This window comes from Rhea pennata, chromosome 5 (genome assembly GCF_028389875.1).
Source record: "Rhea pennata isolate bPtePen1 chromosome 5, bPtePen1.pri, whole genome shotgun sequence".
NCBI classification, from domain to species: Eukaryota; Metazoa; Chordata; class Aves; order Rheiformes; family Rheidae; genus Rhea; species Rhea pennata.
This window is the reverse complement of record NC_084667.1, coordinates 664,274-682,642: the sequence shown is the minus strand read 5'-3', so window position 1 is coordinate 682,642 and position 18,369 is coordinate 664,274. Positions and strand designations below refer to the sequence as shown.

The window sequence follows — 18,369 nt, the reverse complement described above, 5'->3', positions numbered from 1 at the left end:
ATAGGACCAACACACTGCACTTAGCAGCCCTGTCTCTGATGGCTGCTGCACAGTGGCTTTCCTCCCAGGATCTTTCACAAGCTGTCCTTCTAGGATCCCTGGTGCTAAGGACATGAAGGATCTTTCCTTCCCATGCACTTTTTTTCCTTAAGGTAGATAGTGCCTCCATGTTTCAGCCTTACTTTCTCATCAGTGCCAACAAGGCTCTGGGGTTGTCAGTGTCCACCTGTGATTGCAGATTGTTTCTGTAATTGGGAGTATGGCATAAGCTTATTGTTGGGCGCTGGTTCTGCTTCTAGTGGGTCTGGTTGTAATTTAGGCACTTGTATAACACCACAGAGGTGTTTTTGATATTGTGTAGGGCTGTTGGCTGTGAGATGCAGAAAGCTGATGGTGTTGAGCTCAGAGAGTGATGATGAATAGACGAGGACTGTGTTCACAACTGCATTCTGTTTCTGACCTTGCAGTGCTCTGTTGTAGAGGGACCTTTTCTGTTGTTGGCCAAAATGAGAGACTGAGGTATGCTTGAAGTTAAGGCCAGTCTCATTTTTCTCCTATCCCATCAGAAGCCCTCTTTTCTGCCATCTAGAGCTCTTTTACACTCTTTGGTTCTGTGGGAAAGAAAAGTAAACTAGGGCGGTACTGCTGCAGTACAGAACTACAGGAGGACCAGGGAGCAGGAAGATGCCGTACCAAACAGTTTGCTGCTGTAGGAGAAGCAGGAATCAGGAAAAGAGGGTATTTCTAACCTTGGGGTGCTAGAAACACAAAGTCAGAGCATCAGGACTTGTGTTTGCGGCTCTGGGTGGACACGGTAGCAAGAAGAGGGCAAATTCCACATATGCTGACTGCCACAGAGATAGGGGCCACTTTAGTAAACTTCACTGGAGCAGCAGACCAATAGAGAAGAGTGCTTGGGGTGAATCCCAGGGAAAAACAAGGTCCAAAGGCTCCTGGAGGCTTTGATGCACACCCTTTTGACCTGCTTGTCTTTTGCCATATCAGGGTTCTCCAATCTCTCCCTTGGGGACCAGATGAGCCTCCTACAGAGCGCCTGGATGGAAATCCTCATCTTGGGCATTGTGTACCGCTCCCTGCCCTATGAGGACAAGCTGGTCTATGCTGAGGACTACATTATGGATGAAGAGCACTCTCGTCTGACAGGGCTGCTGGAGCTCTACCTGGCTATCCTGCAACTGGTGCGCCGCTACAAGAAGCTGAAGGTGGAAAAGGAGGAGTTTGTCACACTCAAGGCCCTGGCCCTTGCCAACTCAGGTACAGCCCTGGCCCAGCCAGTCTTGGGATCAGGGAGTCAAGGCCCACACTATCATCTGGTCTGGGAAAAACCCACAGCCCACTACCTGAGACTGTGCCATGTCATGCAGTATCTCCAAAGCTTCTCTCAGTCCATAGAGCAGGACTCAGGCTGGAAAGGAAGGAGAAAAGAGGCTTGCTGCCTCTGGAGCCCCAATGGCAAGCTGGCTGTGTGTGAGGGAGACCAGGCAGGGATGGGCTGACTGCTGGCTTCCAGTACTAAAGCAAAGGCTATGGAGTTCTTCTCTACTAGTGAGCAGAAGAGAGGATGTAAGCCAAGTCTGCTTCTACTGAGTAGTGTTGGTCAGTTAGAGCAAACAAGGAAACTCTGGTCCCAGTTTCAAACACCACAAAATCTGTGGGATTGGGGCTGCCTGGTCCAGTCCTGGAGACATTTGGAGATCACAGACACTGAGCATCTGGCAGAACTGGAAGATGGAAAGTGGGCCTGGACAAATAGCAGATAAGATGGTTAAGCTTGCCCTGATGTTGTCTGTTCTCTTCCTTCTTGTGAAGAGGATGAGAAAGACTAGGGCCCTCAGTCCAGTGCCTTCTGTCTCAGTTTTGAGGAGGGTCACAGCCCTCAGGCCAGCAAGCTGGTAGCCTGTGGGAGAAGCAAGAGGCGCTGTGTGCAGCACTGCTGCCACACAACCTTCTGACATATATTTGCTCTGGAGTCCTTTCCAGAAGGGAAACGGCTAAAGCTACTGTGTGACAAGGGCTCCCTCTACATCCCTTGAGGTTCACTGTACATCAGATCTAGCCAGCCTGCACAGTGCAGGCCACAAAATTCACTCTTGTAGCCCAGCAGTGAGTCCAAGATCTCTGTTTGACTAAAGCTGTCTTCCAGAAAGACACCACATCCCATGTGAAGCTGAAGACATTAAAAGTTGGGGAATCTACATTTTTCATGGTAGCTGACTCTAATTAATTGTTCTCCTAGTTGAAAGAAAGAAAGAAAAGAAAGAAAGAAAGAAAGAAAGAAAGAAAGAAAGAAAAAGTGCCATATCCCTAGTTTGCTTGAGTTCAGCTTCCAGATTCTGATGGTCTCTGATGAGCTATGTCCTATGACCCCATGTCCTTTTACATCTGACATATTGACACAATACAGTTGCTGCTCCATAACTGCATTCCTTGGCTATAGATGCATTACTTAAAGTGTAACCAAGTGGGCCAGAATGCTCTGTGAGGCTGCCCTATACTCATCTTACACCATTCTGTTGTTGTCATCCATACTTGTTAGCAGCAGCAACTTAAGAAAAAAATATTACTTACAGATCATTAATAAAAATGTTGAGTAGTATCTGTTTTTTACTGATCCTTGTGGATTTCCACTAGAAAACTCTTCCTTCAGGGATGATTCACCACTGATAGCTTCTTTGAGATCTGTCATCTAGCCAGCTACTAATCAATTGAAAGTGTGCTTTATTGATATTGCGTAGTGCTAATTTTTTAATAAGAATGTCCTGTGGTGCTAAGGCAAGTGCCTTATAAAAGCCTAAGTCCATTATTTCTATGCAGTTAACTTTATCAACCAAACTTGTAATCTCATCAGAGAATTAAATCAGGTTTGTTTGACAAGACCTCTGTTCTAAAGTATTGTGTTGACTGACATTAGTTGTAAAACCATTTCTAAGTCTTAACTGAAAGTTACATTTCTTTTTCCTTGATTTTTTTCATGATTCACATGAGGCTAGCATGGCAATTATCAAATAGGACCTAGGAAAATATGCATCATCAGAACTTTTCCAGCCATCTTGAATTTCTGAAAAACACCAAGAGTTGTTAAACATTAATTTGCCCTAGCTGGTCCTTAGCCATTATAGAACTCTCAAAGCCAAGTTATCCAAATCTGCTAATTTTTGTGAAGTTTATCCCTAACATGTTTAGCATCTTCTTGCATCAACAAAGACTAAGCAGTCTTCATCATCTTCATATAACAGAGATATATCACGCTCCTTTTCTCTACACACAAGACAAATACTCACTTGAGGACTTCTGTCTCCTCTGCATTGCTATTAATAACAATCATCTCCATCCAAAAAGAGCCCTCTACTACATTTTTCTTCTATTTCCTAAATATTTATAAAACTCTTCTTTATTGTTGTCAGCCCTTCCAGCCATGGATTTTCCTCTGATGTCCTTTGCTTCCTTTATTGATTTTCTACACTTCATAACTTCTGATTCTGATAAATTGCTATCTAGTTCCCTTCTTCAATTTCTCATATATTGCTTTTTTAGTTCTAATTGCTGCCTTCACTTTGCCACTGAACCAGGATGGGCAGATAGCCAAGGCTGGCCTTTCTTTTGATTACGGGATGGTAGCTTTTGGCTATGTAATCAACTCTTGTTAAAGAACCTGCCTCCTGTCTACCAGGAAGGTCACAGGATTAAACAAGGAGAAGAGCTCCTCAGAGAGGCTGAAATGCTAAGGGACTGGTTGTGACAGGGTGACAGGAGAAGTGCCACACAAGGACATTTGTCTGGCCCATGCTATGAGTGGAGATGCTGTAGTACCTGAGCCTCAGTGCTGTCAGGTTCTTTGCAGTGCAGTGGAAGCACTCTCTGCTGACATTGCTCACTGCCGTCAGCACCCAGCTCAGGGCAAGCCATCTGGGAACAGTGTATCTGGAGTGGAGAAACACTAAGCAATGATAGAGCAAAGCAACCAACAGTCATCAGCTGCTTTGGGCGTTCTGCTTGCAGCTCTGTGGAGTAAAGAAACCAAGGTAAGGGTGACGAGGCACAGGCCAAAGCATGCTGTCAGCTGGATGGGAAAAACAACTTTGCCTTCACTGGTTTGTTCTAGTGTATCTGGGAGCATAATCCACAAAAATCCTGCTTTGTGGTCTTTATTCAATCATATGAAAGTAAAGCATGGGATCACATTTTTTATGCAATTACAGCCTCTCAGAACACATGCACAAAAGGAAGCTACACAAGGTGAGCTGTATTTTTCTAATTTAACCTTCCCATTCTTTTAACATAAGTTACTTTTCTTAGTGTACTTATGACATGGACTAAACTTGCAGAGCCTGCATGTATGTGCTTGCATGCAAATAGCTGATTCCTGAAACTGTAGGAACACAGACCATCTCTGGGTGACATCTGAACTCCCTCGGGTCAAAGACATGGTTTAAAGCTGAGTGCTTAGACTAACACCTGTGTTACCCAGACCTGCTTTCTGCCTCATGCCTTCCATATAGATAAATCCCTGAATTTCCCCTATCCTTGCTGGATGTAATTGTTTATGCAATCCAGCTTCTAGGGACTTTCCTCTCTTTCATGTAGCTCTGTGTATATTGATCCTTTGTTTTTAGGAATTAAAAGGAATAAAACAAATGAAATCAGAAGTGGCAGTTCACTTACTCCTCACTAGAGGAGGAGCTGACAGTAGGCCAAGGGCTGCTTAGAAGAAGCCACCTTGCCAGAGCTGTGGCTGATCTCCAAGTCCTCAGTGTAATGCACCAAGGACACACCTGCTGGGATTTGCAAAGAGAATCCAAGCAAAGCCTCTCTTTACCAAGAGCATTTTAGAGAGCTGAGAAATCAGTTCTTTATGCCTAGCAGGCAAGACAATGAGAATATCCATTTTTGCCACAGGAGGGATGCCACAACCTCACTTGTTATCCTTCAGAGCTTTTTTTAGGAATTTCTAGGTCTTCTTCCCTCAAGAACACCAAAGTGATCAATGTATGTATTGAAGAGCCCTCAAGGTTAGCATACAGGACATGTTCAATTAAGGACATCTCAGACTTCCAAACCTTATTCCCCTTTTCTTGCCAATGCATTTTAGTGTGGAGATAGAGTGAGCAAGCTCTGTATCAGGTTATGGGATGTGTGACAAATTCTGTACTAATGGGCCCTGTTAGTGCCCTGTTTCTTCCAGAAGCTGCTAGGGAAAAGTTAGGTGAGGAGGGACCGGGCCCTGTCCGTTCTCACTCCTGACCTTCATCCCAATGCTGGAAAAGGGGCTGCTGACATGAAGCCTTATTTCTAGGCCACCGGACCCTCAGGAATGTGGCCAGGCAGCCTCCCTCCACCTCAGTGCTCAGACAGCTGTAAAAATTCATAGCTATAGATTTTGTAATTAACAGTTTATCAATGCCATCGACACCAGCACACTGATGGATTGCAGGGAAATTAATCCTGCAATGTTTTTTTTTGTTGTTTTTTTTTTTATTGCAGTCAGCTGCTAATTTTGAGTTCCTTAGTTCCTTTCAGCATAGAGTAGGGGGTGGTAGAGCAGGCCTTGATCTTTACTTCCTAGTTCCTCTCCCCCTGTATGCCTAGTTATTTAGTGCTCTTAGGGATCTTCACCTTCTAGAAGCAAGGCAGCAGAAAGGGAACAGCTTTAGCACTCTATCTACTGTACAGTACCCAGAAGCAGAGCACCCACTTCCATATAGAGCATGGCAGGCTCAGTTGGTGCTGAAAGCACCAGGCAGATCTGGTCATTCTGATGAGCTGTAATTATTTATCCTCCATGTGTCCCTGGCTAGATGGATATTAAGCAGAAAGACTGGAGAACATTTCTCTCCAAGCTGCAGCTCTTGATGTTTCCAGTCTTCAAAATGACCTCTTCAACCTGGCAGGAAACATATCTCATTCACCCCTCCTGGATGGAGCATGTGAATTCCCCAGAGGTGCTAAGTAGCTGAGGGAAGTTGCCAGACCAATTTGGCAACATGCTTTTCCCTCCCCACTTCTCTGAATCAACCTGTATAGCTAGCTTAGGTCCCTAGGATGACCTACCAACCTTCCTCTAAGTTTTTTCTGCTCTCTGGGATACAAAAAACAAAAGCATCCTTACCCAGTAGGCTTCCTGGAAATGCAGCCCATTAATATTTGGTAATCAGTGCACATCTTCTAATGTAAACAGCTTTCTTTCTAGGCATAATGTTTTCTAGACTGTTGTAATACTCTAAAAATCATGCATCCATAAACAGCATTTACTGTACACGTATCTTATGAAATTCACAGCATTTGATTTGTCTTGAGCTCTCCATAGAAATGGCAAATATTTCTGGAGAAATCTGGGCACTTAGGCCAGTGTCCCTCCGTTTCACTGCTGTCAGACACAAGAACTCATCTCCCCACATTTGTGCTGTATGCATGTGGGCTGAACCAGGCCACAGTTACACTGCAAAGCCCAAGTGCCGTGCCAGATGGGTGCAACTCTACGTGCATATGTACGTTTATTCTAGTGTCCATTTGCTGCTGCTTCTGGATTCATTGCCCTGTGGCAGGAATCTTTATCAGTGGGTTCAGTATTGATTAAAAGCCACTGAACAATGAGGAGAATGTAACAGGAATCAGCAAAATGACAGAGAAAAGAAAGAGAGAACAGAGAGAAAGAAGAGAGAAAACAGAGAGGAAGAGAGAGAAATAAAAAAACCCTCCAACGACAGTGTGCTTGGTTAGCTCTCTTGGTTTATTCTAACCTCATTGAACCACAGGAAGTTCTGCCTGAACGTGAGGGGGAATTTCTTCCCGTGAGAGTGACGGAGCACTGGAACAGGTTGCCCCGAGAGGTTGTGGAGTCTCCTTCTCTGGAGATATTCAAGGCCCGTCTGGATGCAATCCTGTCTACCGTGCTCTAGGTGACCCTGCTGAGCAGGGAGGTTGGACTAGATGATCTCCAGAGGTCTCTTCCAACCTTACTGATTCTATGATTTTATGATTCTCTCTGCTCTGTAATGTTATCCTCTAGCACCACAGCCTGCCTAGGAGTTTGGCAGCCTGTGCGCTTTTCAGGCTTCCCAGTGAAGCCCTGGACTGGGTCAGTATCAGCTACCTTTGTCTCAGAGCAAAACCAGAGGTCTGTGCTAACCTCACAGACTCTGTGGTCCCTCCAGCTGTTGTAGAAATCTAACTAACAGCCTAAGGCATGAGGCCTTGCAGGAGATGCAGGTTTCTGTAAAAGACTGAAACAGGATGCTCCCCAAGCAACTGCTTGCTGTCTCTGAAAACAGGGGCATGTGCACAAAAGTGGGGCTGGCAACACCCCTGGGCATAGTGGTGGTGACCTACTGGGGCTTTTCTGTCTTACTGACACCCTGAGCAGCTGCACAGCCATTAGGTAGTTTAGACAGATGAAGCACTATAGCAGTGTTAATTATTCTTAATGAGATTGCTCCCAAGCGGTGGCACAGCAGCTGCTGCCCCTTGCAGGGTGACTCCCTCCAGCAGCAGCATGGAGGGCAAGTGAATGTACAAGGCACAAAGGCCCCAAGCCGATTCCCTACACCCCCACCCCCACATAGTCTTGGGGATGCCAGCAAAATGGGCACAACATGTCACCTACCCCAGGAACCTTACTTTCCTGCATTGTTGTGAACAACTTGCGGGGCTGATACAGAGCTTCACAGCAGCAGTACCAGCACCTACCAGCACTTGATACTTTCCCCAGCAAGGTGGTTTTTGTTTGTTTCCGCCCCCCCCCCCCCCCCCCCCATATGGAATGACAGAAGATAAAGCACTTTTTGCTTCAGGTCCCTAAAGCATTTCCTCCCCATATCTGATTTGGCTATTTGCTGTTTCTTCTCCCTCTTCACCAGACTCCATGCACATAGAGGACATGGATGCAGTGCAGAAACTCCAGGACCTTCTCCACGAAGCCCTGCAGGACTACGAGCTGAGTCAGCGCAACGAGGAGCCCCGGCGAGCAGGCAAGCTGCTCCTGACCTTGCCTCTCTTGCGGCAGACAGCCGCCAAAGCTGTGCAGCATTTCTACAGCATCAAACTGCAGGGCAAGGTTCCCATGCATAAACTCTTCCTAGAAATGCTAGAGGCAAAGGTCTGACGGCCCCAGCGCCAGCCAACAGTGGCCGGGGAACAAACTAGTAACAAAGATGCCGACAATGGAGCAATCCAAACAGCAGCAGCAGCAGTCGCCGCTGGCTTTTATCTCCAATCATTTATTATGGAAGAATTATTTAATGTCTATCTGTCGGCGTGACTGCAGAATCTCATGTACAGGAGGGGGGAAACTCTTTTAATCAGTCACTTGTTTCTTTTTTGTTTGTTTGTTTTCTCTGTGGGAACTACCAGAATATGCTCTTGCACTTGTGGAGGTGGTCATGGAAGTTCAGCCCCTCTGAGCTGTGATGTTCTCAGTGCTATCCAGGGCTGCCTGCTCCCCAGCTCCCTCTGCCAGTGCTGAAGAGGGAGTGGGGACTGAAGCAGGAAAAGAGGAAGAAAGGAGTCAATATAAACTTTATCTGCTGGTGTTGTGAGGAGTCTGATAGAAAGGGAAGCAGCCAAGGTCCTTTTCTTGTCATCTAGCGCAAGTGTTCCTTGAGAGAGGAGCACTACTGGACCTCTCCCAATCCAAATGGCTGCCTCCCAGGTTCCTCTAGCAACAGCTAACACTTGTACATACAGGCCTCACTTCTTACTAGGAAAGATGCTCCTAACTGTGTAAGATACTCTGCAACCTTGTGCAGTGTGTCATTACACCTGACTACTCCCCTCCCGTGTACAATCCCCACAGACCCCTGAAGAGGTAGCATGTATGTCCCTGAGAGAATGCACATCTCCTTTCCGAGATGAAAGAGAAAGAGAAAAGAGCCTGACATTAACCTTCAGTGCTGGGTTGACTTGATAATCTCTGCATCCTCTCCTATGTGGTGCTAACTATAGTTCTTCCACACTTTTCACCCTGTTGTGTATCAGACCTGCCTCTTTAGCTCAGCTGAGTGCCATTCCCCACTCGCCTTGTTCCTTGTGGCAGAGAACGCGAGGTTTTGTCTACATTGGCACTGCCCAAGTATAAATATACCCCAAACCAAGGCTTTTCCAGACTCCATTAACATGATAGCCCTTTGCTGCCATAGAGACTTAGGGTTATTGCCAAGTGCGAGTTACGAATCAGAGGAATGACTTTTTTCGGGGGGACAGGGGCGATTGTGTTTTGGGGCCGTCTGGGGACAGAAACTTGGAGGGCAGTGTGGATCCCATCTACCGCTTTCCCTTGCTGCATCCCATCATCCTCAACAGCAGCAGCAAAGGAGCTAGCATAGACTAGCCCTGTGCCTGTAAGAGGTCTTCTCTCTCTGACAGAAAATTGTATATCTGATATCACGGCAGGCTGTGTGGGAGAAGAGGTAGGGGAATGTTTATTTCTGCCTCTCACGTAACCAGATTCCTGCGGTGTCCAAGCCTGCTGCCTAAGCCAGAAGTGCTGCATTCCCAATAGCCAGAGGGGAGTTTGGGTGACTGACCAAAATGGCTGTTGGCATTCAGTGATTTTATTTTCTAGGTCACTTAATTCTGAGCCAGCCTAAGCTGATGAAATATGAATGTATTGTCAGGTTTGTGGTCAATGGCATGGCAAGAGAAGGGGGGGAAAACAGGCTCTGATCTACATTTGGGATGCAACACACTACGGGCTCTCTGCCCCACACCCCCACCACCAATTTCTATCCCTTCCTGGCCAGCCCAGGAGAAAGGTGGTACAGCAGATGACTAACTAACCCCCTAGCAGGAAACCTTCCAAATCAGGGTTGAGGTGTGTGATCAGGGAGATGCTGGGTGCTTATTTTTCTACCAGAGCAGAATGTGTCACGGTGTAGAGCTGTTGGTGTTACAGAACAAAACCTATGCTAACTGAGCCGATGCTTAGCTCTTGGCTGTTGTAACCAGCGCACTATGGTACTTGAACTAAGTTCAGTTCAGTCTCCTCCGAATTACCCTGATGCTACACAGACCTAGCTATTCTCACCCATTTTGTACTTACCTGATAAAAGAATTCAGACTTGCTTCAGGCACTTCAGAAACCCAACAGAGCCCAAAGGGGCAGGACACGCATGGGACCTCGTGCTTGTAGCAGTGAGCATGCAGCAGCCTTGTGCTTTGAACAGGTACTTGTGCTTCTCCATCTGTTTCCTCACAGGGGCAGCTGGGGAGAAAGGGAGAAGCTTTTTGTTGTGCTCACAACTGCCATACCCATCTGTGACTGAGAGAGGCCAAAGAACAATGCAAGCCAGCACTGCCATGTGTGGCAACCTGGCAAGTCTTTCTGGCTGTGGCACAAATACTCTCATGAACATGCTGGGCTGTGCTATGGCATGTAAGTTGGACTCACTGCACCACTGTTGTGTCCCTGCTGAGTCTCACTTAGCCCAGATCTAGCACATTTTGACCGATCCCTGTCTCATTGCTGTGCAAAGATGATAAGCTGTCTCAAACTGGGCTGAAAAGACCCTGACAAGTAGTTCTTACTGTCTTCAGGGCCTGGCAAGAAAGTTCACGGTCATTTAGAAAAAACAAAGAGGAAGACTCTTCCAGCTTGTTTGCATTTGAGCTTGAGCCTGCTTTCTAGAACAGGAAGGAGAACAATCTGCAAAAAATGATTATGAAGGAGAGCTGCTGAGTTAGCTTTTAGCTCACAGTGATTGCTGCCTGGTTAGAGTAGTGGCTATGATATGAAAGCAACTCTTGCCTTAGTAGAACACTATAAAAACAAGAAAAGTGTTTTTCTAGGTCTTCCTGCCTCTCCCCTCCTTAAGTGGAAATAATCAGCACACTGAGCTGTGTAACCTGTCTGAGGAAGGGGTAAAGGACCCTCTTCATTATACCTGCATAACCTTGCAGTTCATCTGGGTATCCCCCATTGCTTGAAGATAATAGTCCTGGAAAGACCTGTTTGTATTTCCTCTGAAATAGGATAGGAACTGAACCAGGCAATAATCGGCATATATTACTCTCTTTAAGCAAGGAGTGTAAACTCTTCCCCAGGAACCAGGACAGAAACATATGCTTAGAGTTAACCCATAAAAGACTCCTACCATTTTTACTTGGGAACTAGGTCAGGTCTCTTTGGCCATTCAGACAAGTGCAAGAAAGACATGCATCATCTCTTCTCTTCCCAGTTAGGCTAATCTTCTGCACATCATTAATACAGTCGTGCTGCCGCAACTGAGGAGCATGGATGGCCAGCTAGACTGTGACCTCAGGTTGCTGAGAAAGGAAACCATTATCTTAGTCCAGTCCTCCCAGTGCACTTTAAAGTAGGAAATGGGGTTTCAGCAACTGTTCAGGACTTTGAATGTTCATGATTACTTACAGAAAGGTCTGGGGATGCAAAAACAGACATGAACTAGGAAATGCAGTTTGGGTGCCAGTGCTAGTTACGCCATTCATTCATAATATAGACCTCATCATAGAGTCAAGAGTCATTCTATGTGGAGTAAAAGATCATAGAATTTAGGCCTTGGGACACAAACAGCTCTGTGATGCAAAGCAAAGCACAGCTGCAGAAGAAAGTGTGTCAGTAACAAGGAATAAGCATGTAGCCTGCATTCAGCAACTATAACAAAAGCAGCTCTAGCCCCTGATTTGCATGTGCAGATAACAGAAATCACATACCTGTCAGTAACTACAAAAGGCTATCTTCGCAAACAACTAGTTCTGCTGCTTTGGGCACATTCTTTCCTGGAAACATTGTTCTCCAGTCTGTAATGCAAAACAAATTTCATGGGGATCAACTAAAAGAAGGGGTAAAATACCACACAGAATAGGGTTTCTGAGGAAACTTGGGCATTACACTCCGCAGCAAAACTGTGAAACTACAGGACCCCCCCCACCCCCGCAACAATCAGACTCTTCCAGTATTGTTCATGCTAAGGGGACATTATTTTTCTCTTTATAAGCTGTCATCATTTTTAAAAAAAATATTAAAACCATATAAAATAAAACATGCTGCACCAGAAAAGTGTAAGCTATTAGAGGGGAACATCATTGAGAAAGATCCTAGAATGTAACTTGTTGAGCTTTTCTTACCAATTGGAGCCGAGAAAAAAAGAGCTTCCACTTTTTGTATCCACAAGCTATCATCAATCATATGGACAAAGGCCACTCTGCTGTTCTTGTGGCTGGGTTATATGGGGAAGCCAGAGAGACAGAGTCTGTGAGAATGATGCAGGGAGTAATAACCAGTCAATGAAATAAACAGTATCTACTTTACTCAACTATTATCTGCTCCTAAAAAAAAGAAAAAAAATGTTAAATAAATAAATTGTATTCTTGTGGTACAGGTCATTTCAACCAAAACAAGAAATAAAACACAAATATGTAAAATCTAACTTAGAGTAATGCCTATTGTGTTTAGGAAATGCTTTATTTCACTCTTGGGGACACACAGGGGCTGGGGTCCGGGGGGGGGGGGAGCACTGACTGTGCATGCTTCAGGAGAGCAGGGGAGGCCAGCCTCTGTCATTCAGAAACTCTCTTGTTCTTTTCCTCCGGGAAAAAATATTCCCAGCAGACATCTGCTTTGAATTTATGTGCGATTAACATTGCTGAGGACTGGCTAGGTGGGCCCTGTAGTCAGTATTGGGCATGCGCTGTCCTGTCTCTTACCCATTTTCTCTTGCATCCTGTATGTCACTGGTGCAAGAAATAAACATGAGCTAATGATGAGAAAAACAATGACATTGTTCCAGTGAAAAACAAATCTCTAATAATAAAATAGACCAGTTGCTTAAACCCAACAGTGACATCAAGAGTGTAGCAAGTATTACAGCAGCTGTCCTGCACTTATAAAGTGAGTGCAATTGCTGAAGCCATGGCATTTGCACTGATCTGGTGGTCAAGCAGTGCATGACCCCAGGCTTTTTATTCTACCTTTGATTCTCCATTGAGCATAGATAGCATCACACCCTGTGTATGCAGTGCCACCTCCATAAGCCTCACTTTAGTACTGCCAAGGTCCTCCTTCCAGACACTGGCACTCACTGGGCTCATGTCTGTAAACCAGGTAACTAAGAGACCGTTCAACCTGTGCTCAGGAGGTGGAGGACGAAGGCTGAAGCAGTGGTGGCTAGTAGGAAAGGCCATGGGATAGAAAGGTACTTACTTAAATGACAATAATAATAATTAAAAAAAAGTAAATAAATAAAAGAGTGCAGTGCTGGGGAGGGAGTGAAGTAGGATAAGATTTTTCTACACTTTAAGACAGCAACCCCTGGCCCCACAATCACCTCTACCTCTGGCTGTGACATCTTTGAACCAACTCAATCCCTTTTCAAGCTCTCTCTCGCTCGCTCGCTCGCTCTCCTGCCCAGTCTGCATCTAATGCCCCCCTCACCACAGTGAGGAACTGTACACAGCACTGCATGCTTACTGCACTCCGCAGTGCCTATAGCTACTTACTGCTGGCAGCCACTGCCAGATGTTATAGACCATGTCTGTTTGCTGGCCAGCATGCCTACCCTTATGTAGAATTGCACTGCTTTTTTTACATTATGATTAAATTAGCTCCAGAGCCTTTTCTGAATGTTATAACAGCTCACAGCAGGTTTAGATTTGGCCACCATCATAGGAAGAAATCATGGCTTTAGCGTAAATATAGCACAGGAAGTGTCAATTTATGGCGCTCAGAAAGCCAGTTACTTGGGGGTTCTGAAAAGTTCATGTGGCACCTGGAGCTGTCAGCATCATGGGATCAGTAAGAGTAGCTAGAGGGTTATGGAGACTCAGTGCCTCACTTTTAAACGCTCCTCATTCCCTTACTTCTGATGTGGCAACTGCCTTCCTTTTACATTTCCTGGTCACCCCCTCTGCTTTTTGTAGGCTTTCCTTGTTACTACCCAATCATGCTATGGAAAGAAAAAGCTGCTCACCTTTATGGTAAGCATACTGAGCAATGGCAGAAGCTGAGGTTAACCTGACAAGTCCCTTCTTTGGAGAAGAGCTTTGAAGGCAACATTAGAAAAACAGTAACAGGAGGACTAACCTAGAAGTGTGTTAGGGGTGGCTAGAAGAGACAGACGCTGATACGTAGTAGCTAATGAGACTTGGGCTTAGAAAGCACAGGAGTGGTTCAGTAAAACACAACAGCCCACAACAGAAAGGCCCATCATGGTTCTGGTCTTTGTGAGTGCCCGCTCACAGGGCTTGGATAAGACTAGAAAACAGTATTCAGCTATAAGAGCAACAGCAGCCAACTGGAAGGAAGTCACAGAAAAGCCCAGAACAGAAAAGGCAGCAGACAACAGCTGCCCTGACACATCACAGATTACCAAAGAAGTGCCTTATACACTGAGTCCTTCTTATATCTAACCAGTCACACGCTGACACGGGCCGAATGCATTCAGCAGCCCTCTCCTGTAAAACCCCAGACTGAGTTCTATCACAACTTCACAATGATTAGGCTTGTCAGCACACACACAGCCCACTCAGAAACAGCTGGTTCAGACCACAGGCCTGTTTAGACCAGCACCCACTCTCCTAAAGCAGACAACAGCAGATGAGCAGGGAAAAAATATGAAAACATGACAAGGCGATACCAGTATGCCTCCCAGCAATTTAGGAGCACAGAATTGGTAAGGTTGGAAGGGACCTCTAGAGATCATCTAGTCTAACCTCCCTGCTCAGCAGGGTCACCTACAGCATGGTAGACATGGTTGCATCCAGGCGGGCCTTGAAGATCTCCAGAGAAGGAGACTCCACAACCTCTCGGGGCAACCTGGTCCACTGCTCCATCACTCTAACAGGGAAGAAATTCCCCCTCACGTTCATGTGGAACTTCCTGTGGGTCAGTTTGTGCCCACTGCCTCTTGTCCTGTCACATGGGACAACTGAAAAGAGTTTGTCCTTGTCCCCTTCACACCCTCCCTTCAGATACTTATACACATTGATAAGATCCCCCCCCCCCCAGTCTTCTCTTCCCCAGGCTGAAGAGGCCCAGCTCTCGCAGCCGTTCCTCAGAGGGCAGGTGCTCCAGCCCTCTGATCATCTTTGTAGCCCTATGCTGGACCCTCTCCAGTAGCTCCGTGTCTCTGTTGGACTGGGGAGCCCAGAACTGGATGCAGTACTCGAGATGAGGCCTCACCAGGGCTGAGTAGAGGGGCAGGATCACCTCCCTCGACCTGCTGGCAACACTCTTCCCAATGCATCCCAGGAGACCATTGGCCTTCTTGGCCACAAGGGCACATTGCTGGCTCATGGTCAACTTGTCATCCAACAGCACTCCCAGGTCCCTCTCTGCAGAGGTGATCTCCAGAAGGTCAGCCCCCAGCTTGTACTGGTGCCTAGGGTTATTTCTCCCTAGGTGCAGGACTCTGCACTTGCCCGTGGTTGAACCTCACGAGGTTCCTCTCCGCCCAACTCTCCAGCCTGTCCGGGTCTCTCTGAATGGCGGCACAGCCCTCTGGTGTGTCAGCCACTCCTCCCAGCTTGGTATCATCAGCAAACTTGCTGAGGAGGCACTGTGTCCCCCTCATCCAGGTCATGGATGAAGAAGTTGAACAGGATGGGACCCAGTACTGAGCCCTGGGGGACGCCACTAGCCACAGACCTCTGTATCCGTACTACATGATACTTGATGGGAATGATTCGTGTTGTAACTTTTTGTATCATCTGTACTACCTGATACTTGGTGAGAATGGTCTAGCGCTGTAACTTTTTAGTGCCTAGAACAATACCGCTGTGTTAAGATGGATACAAATAAGTAACTAACAAGGTCTTGGAAATCTGTGAGAAAGAACAGCAGTTGGTTACATATAGATTCTGCGGCTTTTAGCCACAGAATCACCATGAGAAGCAGTCAACATGAAGGTCAGAAGTTGAAGAATAATGAAATAGCGACCCCCCCCATAGTTGAATGTGGCCCCTGAAATAAGTCTGCCCGCGTGCGCAGTATCATAGCCCAGTTATGCAACTGGGGCAGAGTTGGGCTAGACTCCTTGCACTTGTTGGCCCCAGGTGCCGGGACTCCCGCCTACTGCAAGTAATCGTAAATACCGGAGTTTTCCGAAGGAGGGAGAGGCTGCTACACAACAGAGGACCACGTTGCCTCCTCAGGGACGCCCGAAAATATTCTGCCTGCCGACTCTCTCTCTCGCCGTGCAGACGATCGGGAAAAGCATTGAGTTGGTCCTTCTCGAGATTACCATCGAGTTGGTCTGTTTGTATCTACTAATAAACTGCTTGCTACTGAAGAATGTGTGTGTGAGTTTATGCTGGCTTGCCAAACTGGATATTTGGCCCCCGGGAATCTAACTAGACCAGCCTCCAACTAAACGCCATGCCACTGATCACGACCCTCTGAGCTCTGCCTTTCAGCCCGTTCTCAGTCCACCTCATTGTCCACTCACCTAACTCACACTTGCTGAGCTTATCTGGGAGGATGTTCTGGGAGACAGTGTCAAAAGCCTTGCTGAAGTCAAGGTGCACTCTGTCCACTGCTCTCCCCTCATCTACCCAGCCAGTCACTCCATCAGAGAAGGCTATCAGATATTGGTCAAGCAGGATTTCCCCTTGGTGAATCCATGCTGGCTACTCCTGATCACCTTCTTTTCCTCCACATGCTTGGAGATGACATGCAGGATGAGCTGGTCCATCACCTTTCCAGGGATGGAGGTGAGGCTGACTGGCCTGTAGTTGCCTGGGTCCTCCTTCTTGCCCTTCTTGAAGACTGGAGTGACACTGGCTTTCTTCCAGTCCCCAGGCACCTCTCCAGTTCTCCAGGACCTCTCAAAGATGATGGAGAGCGGCTTGGCAACAACATCTGCCAGCTCCCTCAGTACCTGTGGGTTCATCCCGTCTGGGCCCATGGATTTGTGGATGTCTAGCCTGCCCAGAAAGTCTCTAATCCTTTCCTCCTCAACCAAAGGAAAGTCTTCCCTACTCCTCTACTTTCTCCCCCATGGCCAGGCTCTGGGATTCCCGAGGGCTGCCCTTAGCAGTGAAGACTGAAGCACAGAAGGCATTCAGTAATTCTGCCTTCTCTGTATCCCTTGTCACCAGGGCCCCCGCCCCATTCAATAGCAGGCCCACATTTTCTGTAGTCCTCCTCTTGCTGCTGATGTGTTTGAAGAAGCTCTTCCTGTTGTCCTTGACATCCCTTGCCAGACTCAATTCCAGCTGGGCCTTAGCCTTCCTCGCTGCCTCTCTACACACTCTGACTGCATTCCTGTAATTCTCCCAAGCAGCCTGTCCCCTCTTCCACATTCTGTGTATTTTCTTCTTCTGTCTGAATTTGGCCAGGAGCTCCTTGCTCACCCATGCAGGTCTCCTGCCCCTTTTGCTGCCCTTCTTACTCATAGGGATGCACTGCTCTTGAGCTTGGAGAAAATGATGTTTGAATACTAGCCAGCTCTCCTGGATACAGATATCCTAGATACGGATCTCTCTCTCCCTATCTATTTATACACAAACCTAGCCACAGTCCCCATGTGTCTTAGGCTTTCATTCACTGCACTACTAGAGTTCACATTTATCTTCAAAATAGCTTACAAACAACATTAGCCCCTTTAAACCATTTCTGCCTAACAATAGTCACAATAACAGATCAGAATTCTTCCTTCTTAATATGAATGCAGCCTTTCCCCCAGTAAACCACTTTTCTCTTTCTTTCTTCTATGTGAAACTGAGGGAATTCGAAAGGCACCTTGGCCTTTCTCTGAAACAACCCCTTTATTACAGTATAAATGAGTGTTTTAAAAACTGAAGAACTTCAATGTATTTCTTGATGTATTAGAGAGAGATTTTTAAGGTATTCCTTCTTATAAAAACTTGATTTCTATTTATAAATCACACCTCTTAATTCAGAAATATCAGTCTTTTGTTTCCAAATGCTTAAAAACAACACATTTACTTTTATGTAAAAAGTCTTTGAATCAAATGCACTATTTAGTTGAATGAAATTATTATATGTTTTGCTTTCTGATTTCAAGAAACTAGCATTACATTTTCAATAAGCTTTATCACACATTCCCAGTGTAACTGCAACTGTTGAATAATAAAACGCAAGACAGTGATCAGATAACAATAAGCCAAGACAGAGCGAACTGAAATCACTTTGCCTCAGTTGGCAAAAATCAACACAAAACACGGCTACTTTTACTAGATCACATAGAACAAAGCACATCATACATACATAAATCATGTTTTTGAGACGGGCTAATTTACACCATATGCCAATTAAGTCAAGTGCAATACATAGGTTATGAATAATCTCATTGGGGTGAAGAGTGTTTTATTTGGAAAGAAAATGATCCAAATGAAGCCAAAATCATAATCACCTTCAGTAATTACATTTCCAGCATT

General features: G+C 46.0%; 1 protein-coding gene across 5 annotated transcripts in view; it reads left to right on the top strand.

The window, feature by feature from the left end:
• ESRRB (estrogen related receptor beta) overlaps positions 1-12,401 on the top strand; it is a 131,516-nt gene extending 119,115 nt beyond the window's left edge. For all 5 annotated transcript variants that reach the window (XM_062575969.1, XM_062575973.1, XM_062575970.1 and 2 more), the window contains 2 exons: positions 1,006-1,275; positions 7,875-12,401. In XM_062575969.1, coding sequence (XP_062431953.1) covers positions 1,006-1,275; positions 7,875-8,119 — 515 coding nt within the window. In that variant the 3' untranslated portion in view covers positions 8,120-12,401. The remainder of the gene's footprint in view (positions 1-1,005; positions 1,276-7,874) is intronic.
• Positions 12,402-18,369: the final 5,968 nt, after the last annotated feature.